General features: G+C 35.0%; 1 protein-coding gene across 5 annotated transcripts in view; it reads left to right on the forward strand.

The window, feature by feature from the left end:
* The window catches only part of ATG10 (autophagy related 10), a 200,343-nt gene that overhangs the window by 118,003 nt on the left and 74,979 nt on the right, over positions 1 to 7,361 (forward strand). For all 5 annotated transcript variants that reach the window (XM_025047846.1, XM_015590319.2, XM_006913193.3 and 2 more), the window contains one exon: positions 2,767 to 2,905. In XM_025047846.1, coding sequence (XP_024903614.1) covers positions 2,767 to 2,905 — 139 coding nt within the window. The remainder of the gene's footprint in view (positions 1 to 2,766; positions 2,906 to 7,361) is intronic.

Consider the following 7,361-nt stretch of genomic DNA (forward strand, 5'->3'; position numbering starts at 1 on the left):
AATGAATCTCAGGCAGTCCATTTCTGTAGTTTTCTGCAGAAATTAATGACCCAATTCCATAGTTATTTAAAAATTGGACAGTGATCGTCTAAGAAGAGAAATATCTCAATAGGGAAGGATAGGGAATAAACACACACACACACACACACACACACACAAATCTAATTTATGGTAAAGGTGAGAGTAAAGTCAATGGGAAAAATGCAGTATCAGAAATCATCTGGGAAAAATCCCTACCTCATGCCATACACACAAAATTCAGATGGATTATGAGCTAAAAGTAAATTTAAAAATGTGTATGAGAGCATGTGTGTGTATAATAAAGGAGTTAAACATTTTTATAATTTTTAGGAACGAGGTGGGACATAGCAGGAGGTCTTTTAATGAAGACAGGTGACTCAGAAGCTGCAAACAGAAAAGGCATAGATTTAACATGAAAAGTTAAAAAAGAACATGATAAAATGGAGAATAAGCAAAGTTAAAAGAAAACTGAGTGAAAATGTTTTATACGCATATATACATATACGTATCACACGGTCATGCACACTTGTTTTTCTCCAATTAAGTTATTATTTCTAATATACAGATAATCTGTATAATGCAATAAGGAAAATGCAAACTAAATAGGCAAAAGATAAGGATAAGCAAATCACAGAAGAGTATAAATTACCAATAAATATGAATAGATAGATGTTCACTTTTACTAATAATCAAGAAACTAGAGATTAAACAAAAAATAGACATTTAAAAATTCATCAAATAGGCAAATTTTTTTTAAAAAATCAGTATTTATGGGATATGAGGAAGGACATTTTCATACATTTTTGCTGAGAATATAAATTGATATAGCTTTCTTCTGAGAACAGATTGGCAGTATCGAAATTTAAAATGCACATACCCTTTCGTATAGTAATGCCTCTTTTAGGAATCTACACCATAGAAAAATAGAGGTGTATAAGGATACATGTGCTAAAATATTCATCGCAGCATTAGTTGTAGTAGCAGAAAATTATAATCTATCTAAAATATCTAGCCATGTAAAAATATTTATAAAAAAAAAAACCCTATGGCATAGTGATACAGTAGAATACAGTGAAACCATTAAAAGGAGCAAAATCTAAAGCACTGACATGGCAACACATGGTAGGATATCCATAAATGAAAAATCACATCAAGGAACATATGTATATACAGCATGATTTAACTGGTGGTAAGTGGGTGGGTGGGTGGATGTATCTGTAGGCCAAGAAATTTAAAAAGGCTGGAAAAATATACACTGACCTATTAAAAATAGTTACAAATCTGAGGTATTAGAACTGCTGGGTTGATAGGAATTTCACTTTTTATTTTATGTAACTGTGAAGTGTTTGCAATTGGTTTTTTTTTTTATCACAAAGATGTAATGTTTTATAATGTTAAGAAAGAAAAGGAAATTATAAATGCTAACGAACCCAGTCATTGACCAAAAAGGAAGAATGTGGTTAAAATAATTGCCTTAAAAGATGGTATAGATGATGCTGTTGCCGAATGCGAACTTAAATAAACAAACAGAAAAACCTCTTTCTTGCTACTGCATTCATTTTTTTGTACTGGAATATTTATTTCAGTGGTTTCTCTCTGATTTTTTTTTTTATTGTGTTTAATTGATAGTATTTACTGGAGTTCAGTGAAAAACTATTTTGTAACTATCTCTCGTTGTGATGTATCTAGTATAATATCTCCTCCAATGAATTGACGGTGAGTGGGAAATTAGTAAAGCAGATACAGATCTGAAGAATTGTCTGTGGCTTTACTTATCTCCACAGGAAACCTTATTTTATATTGATAAAGTTTGAAATCTTTCCTGTAGCACTTTCTGATTGTTCACTGTCATTGTTAGTATTTTAACGAAAGGTAGAAATGAGCCACACCAACTTGCTTCTTTCCTTATACTAAATTTATTTCAAAGGAAATTCTTCAGCTAAATAAGTGAATGTGGGTGGAACCAGATTCTGACTCAACATGTCCATTTAATTGCTTCTAAACATTAAGAAACCCCCACACATCATAAAAAAATCAACCGGTAAAGAATGATTAGGTGAGACGTGAACTAGCTATAACCATCTTTGCTTACAAAACCCTGTTAAAGTTGACATTAATACTTGCCTTCTACTCTATTCTAAATAAAGATTTGTTGTAGAAATATGCCAAAGATAGTACAATAATAAAGAAAACAGATTCAGCTCAGATTTTGAAATATACCTAACAAACTCAACCTCTTGCAAAATAACTTTCTTATTCAAAATGGAACTGGGAATTGTTCAGCACACAATGAATCATCTTTTGGCAAGTACAATAGAATCTTTAGGGACATTTCACAGCCTCTTGTTCAATTGTTAGGATGTTTTTAGCTTTCACAGGTAGGGAAGAAGGAAGCTTGTATAGCCATCATCTTGTTGCTAAAATTGAACAGTAAAGATTTTTCAGAGTTGCTATTGCAATAGATCTTTTTGCTTTTAGTTTTCTTCCTGTTTCTTTACCCAGAGCTGCTTTTTGTCTCTCAAAAACAATCTGGAAATAGTTAATGCTAATGTTTTCTGGTTTTACTATTTACCCAAGTCTCAAATGTTAAACATTAATGTGGGAAACTCCCTTTTCCTTACCTCATAGCCCTATATTTATTTAACTGTTATTCTGCAAGAAGAAAACCTGTCTTTCTCTACGTTATTGTACCCTTTTTAAAAAAATTGACAAACACATTTTGTTTTTGTTTTCGCTTTTTTTCAGGAGGCTTTAGAGTTACCGCTGGATGATTTTGAAGTGACTGAGACCGCAGCAGCAACTGAAGTGGTTAAATATGAGTATCATGTCTTATATTCCTGTAGCTACCAAGTGCCTGTGCTTTACTTTAGGGCAAGCTTTTTAGGTAAGCCCTTGTTGGAAACTAAATGTAAATTCAAATGTTTACATATTAAGGCAGAAAGCAGATTTGGAAAATTCTTGAGAGGCAAAAAAATAGAGTTAAAAATAAGAAAACTGTGGGTGAGGTAAGGTTTTACCAGTAAATTTTCTCATGCTTTAGAAACAGTATCAAGACTTCAGAGTGAATGATATCATCCCAGCCTTAAGTCTGATCTTCAGATTCTTGGCCTCCTGCCCAACACTGACTAAGCCCCCCTGGCCCTTTTTTTCCTTTACTTTAAACAAGTAGGAACAACTTAAAGCTACAATGTTTATTTACTTCTAACTTTACAGTAAAAATTTCTTTCAATCTCAAGTGATCCCATTAACAAAAAGCCCCTGCGTCTTCTTCCCCAAATGCTAATAATTATTTCAAGAATCGTTTATCAATTAGTTTAAGCTATACTTAAATATAGCACTAATATTTCCTTTGGCCATCTATACATCTCCTGTGCCTTCACTTCCTGCAGTGCTGTTACTCAACTCATCCACCTTGCCAAGAAGGTGGAACACCCTGTCTCCTTGGAGGCCTTCGCTAATAAAGCTTATTTAATCAGCAACCACATGGAGTCCTCACCCTGCAGTGCAGCCGTGACTTCCCCCTTCATGTCCTCCAGCTAAACGGGGTCAGCGTTTCAAGGCCTTATGGGTCCTGGGCCCAGGGGCAGCAAAAGCCACTTCCCCAGCCCACCCCGTAGCCTATTTCTCCTTTCGATCTGGCCTTATCAGCAGCATTTTGCATTTTGAGCAGCCTTCTAACTTTGTCTGGATAGCTAAGACATCTGAATTTAGCCAGTGATATTTTATTTTTAATTAAAAAGTAGCTTAAGCTGCTTTGAATGTGTATTTGGTAGATTTAATCACTTGCTGCCTTATATTGTTTAATGGTCTCTAATTTTGCGGTGTTGGCGGTTTAACAAAGCACTTAGGATTTAAAACACAAGAACAAATTCTCATAGACTCCCTGGTGAGAAGATTTTAATCTGAGGTGCAGTTCCTAAGAACTGACAATTTGGGGTAAATTTTCAACATGGGACATAGGGAATTGAGGACACTGAAGGTTCACTAATTCACAAACTCTCGTTGCAGATTTATCCATATGATTATTTGGGGCCTTTTAAACACTCACTTTATTGTAATTCTGTTTGGTTTGGAGCCCAGAGGTTAAAGGAGGCTTCTTGTCAGTGAGCCGTATTATACTGAAAAGTAGGAAAAGATAACATTTATTTACCAGCGGGGAGGAAAATGTCTTTTTTGGTTCTGGTTTGCAATGGCTCTACCTAGTACCTTCTGGATTCAAAGACATGTAGAGGCTGCAGGTAGAGGAAATAGGACACTACTTCTTCAATACTGTACTTTCATATAATTAGTATTCACCATAAGCAGTTAATCACCAGAGAAGAGCTCCCAGAGACAAAACAAGTTGTTTAGCTTGTCAGCATTAGGGAATTGGAGGTGTTGAAACATGACTGCTTCTAGCTGGAAGTGGGTCTTGCCCAGGCTGCTGGATGAGCTCATACGTGTGCTTTGCTCTTATGTGCCAACAGCTCCCCTTACAGTACAGCACAGTAATTGTTCCTGCAAGTCCAATTATATTTTAATGAAATTTGTATACTTCCTAAGATCTTTCCTTCATGTTGGTTTTCTCTATCTTTAAAAAAAAAATTAGCATCTTTGGATTCTATTTATATACTTTTAAGAATTCTTTTATTATGCTTAATAAGAAAAACCAAAACAAGTCATTGATTTTGCGTTGAAGCATTCCTTGTTCTTACTCTTCCTCATTCTGTGTTGTATAGAATGAGTGTTAGAAATTTTTTAATTCCAGAATTCATTTAGTGCTTGTTCAGGTACAGTAAAATATCAAATTTAGTCTTTGCAGAGCATACCGAATATTTTCTTATGGTGAAACATGAAAAATGGTTCTTTTCCTTTATCCTATTCTAATAATTTCTTTTCTATTTTCCACCTAACTTGACTTAATGGGTCTTCTAAAAATGTATCACCCTTTACTCTGCAGTAATAATTTTTTGTTTATTCCCCTCAATCCATTCTCTTTTTCTGTAATATCTGATTTCTCTGGCTTTTCATCTGTTTGTTAAACAAATCTGTCAGTGTGGCAAATAGATTCCTAACATCTTCCTCTTATTCCAGGTCCAGATTTTTCTTTGTCTCATTCTAAGAGAGTTCCGACCTAGAAAAGAGGATGACTATAAAATTTCTTGCCTAGGGGTCTTTTTTGTTGCATCAAAAATAGTTCACTTAGCCTTGTTTTTGAATTTCTTTTGAATTTTTTTTGCATTTGATTGCTAGTAAAAATTAGTTTCTCTGGTTTGCTCTGAATTTTTTTCCAGTACCTCTTTTTATTTTTTTTTAGGAAAAGTAAGTACTAATTCCCATTTAAATTGACACTACCATTTCTTTTCTCAACTGGCTTAGATTCCAGAAGAAATCTTTATTCTGTCTTTGAAATGCAAATCCATTGGACTGTAGTGATCTCTTATTCCTCTGTATTGTCCAGTACCCACCAGGTTAACTAGTGCCTAAGACTCAGCTAACATGCCACTTGATCTTGTCACTCCCATGTCATATCGTATCATATGTCATATACCACACATATCATATTACACCACATCATATCATATGTCATATCACAAGTTGTACTTTGACAGAATTATTTGTTTACTTGTCTCTTGTGAAAAGTTAGCAGGTAGAACTTTAAAGTAAAGAGAGGGAAGAAGGAAATTAATATTAAGTACCTACAACCTCCAAAGTGATAAACTTTATTCATGGTTCTATGAGTGTGTGTGTGTGTGTGTGTGTGTGAGAGAGAGAGAGAGAGAGAGAGAGAAAGAGAGAGAAACAATGAGACACAGATATGACATATATATGTGTGTGTGTGTGTGTGTAGTTTTACTTATTTTGATACCCATAGTATCAACTGTGGCACAGTATCAGCAGGTATTTATTGAATGAAACAGTGAGGAATTTCTAACCATTTCTGAATACAGCCGTCAAATGGAAACTTTGTGATGGCGTCCTATTTGAACTGCTGTGATGAGTTATAAGGAAGTAAGTAATGCTCTTGTTTCCAGGAGACTCAGGACCCAACAATCTATTTATCTTCACTCTTTAGTTTGGTACTTCTCAGAGACTATAGGAGTAGCTGACTCAGGAAAAGAGAAAGTCCTGAAGACTCAAAGGTGGGCATCCAAACCAACTGAGCAGCTGCCCTACTTCTGATAACGCATATTTTTATTTGATCTTTGAAGGCAGACAGCTACATTGAGACAGATTTGCTCCTGAGTGCCTTGCGTTTCTACTACTTGGGCTTACAGGAGCTCAGTTCTCTAGTGGGTAAGATGGATTTAAGAGAAGACGTAAGTCCTTTCTAGTGTTCTTTATTTCCCTAATTACTCTTACCATTTCAGGTTTGAGAGAGATGGTAGGACAGGGTTAATAGCATTTGATACCCAGCAGTGGGTGAGAGACAATTGAACTGTCAAGTAATAATAAATAGCCCACGTTTGACTAGTGCTTTGTAGTTTGTGAAGTCCATCCTCACAAAATGTGGATATCTTGAAGTGCCCACTGTTTTTTTTTTTTTTCCTACTATATTTTGAAACACACTATGTTAAAGAGTTATTTGTACCTTATGAAAAGCTTCTATTCCCCCACCATTCCATCACCTTTTTATGTCCCATCTTCTCTTTTGGGGGCTTGGCTTTGGTCAAAAGCGGATGGAAAATACCAGAAATGTCATAAAAACCTTAGGCATGCACATAATGATTTTGCCTTCACCAGAGTCCTAAGCTTATATATTTTCCCTTTTCATTGATATAACTAGAGACTTCAATATTTCAACTGGAATTCTGATTAATTTCTTCTCTGTCCTTCTTCTTCCTTTGTTCTCAATCTCTATTGAAAAACAGACCAAGTGGTTCTTCTCATTTTCAAAATATTTAATTTTTTGGCTGACATATGGGTTCTTCTTGGGAATCGTTTTGACATATTTCTTTAATTAGTCAGATGGGCTGCTTTTGAATAGGGAAGGAAACATTTCTTCCATTCAGTAACTGAACATCCATTCTTTCTGTAGATCCCTTCTATTACTGGCCCAGGATATAAGAGTATAGAATTAAAAATGTAACCCAGATATTTCATTTGGAATATTTTTGTACTTGTTATATGTCTGAAGAATGCTTGCTTGCTTATAGAGGAACAAGGCAAATGATATAGCCAATGAATGATTCCTTCTCAAAGGCAACATAAACAAACCAAGATAAAGATCAGCATAAAGGAAGAATAATGGTAGGTTTGGAATTAGAACAGTGTTTGACTCATCAAGGAGGAAGAGGAAGAGGCTTGTCCATGGCCTGGAACAAGAGGATCTTTAGAGTGCAAAGAAGAGAATGGCAGGA

The sequence above is a fragment of the Pteropus alecto genome, unplaced genomic scaffold (assembly GCF_000325575.1).
Source record: "Pteropus alecto unplaced genomic scaffold, ASM32557v1 scaffold20, whole genome shotgun sequence".
Taxonomy (NCBI): Eukaryota; Metazoa; Chordata; class Mammalia; order Chiroptera; family Pteropodidae; genus Pteropus; species Pteropus alecto.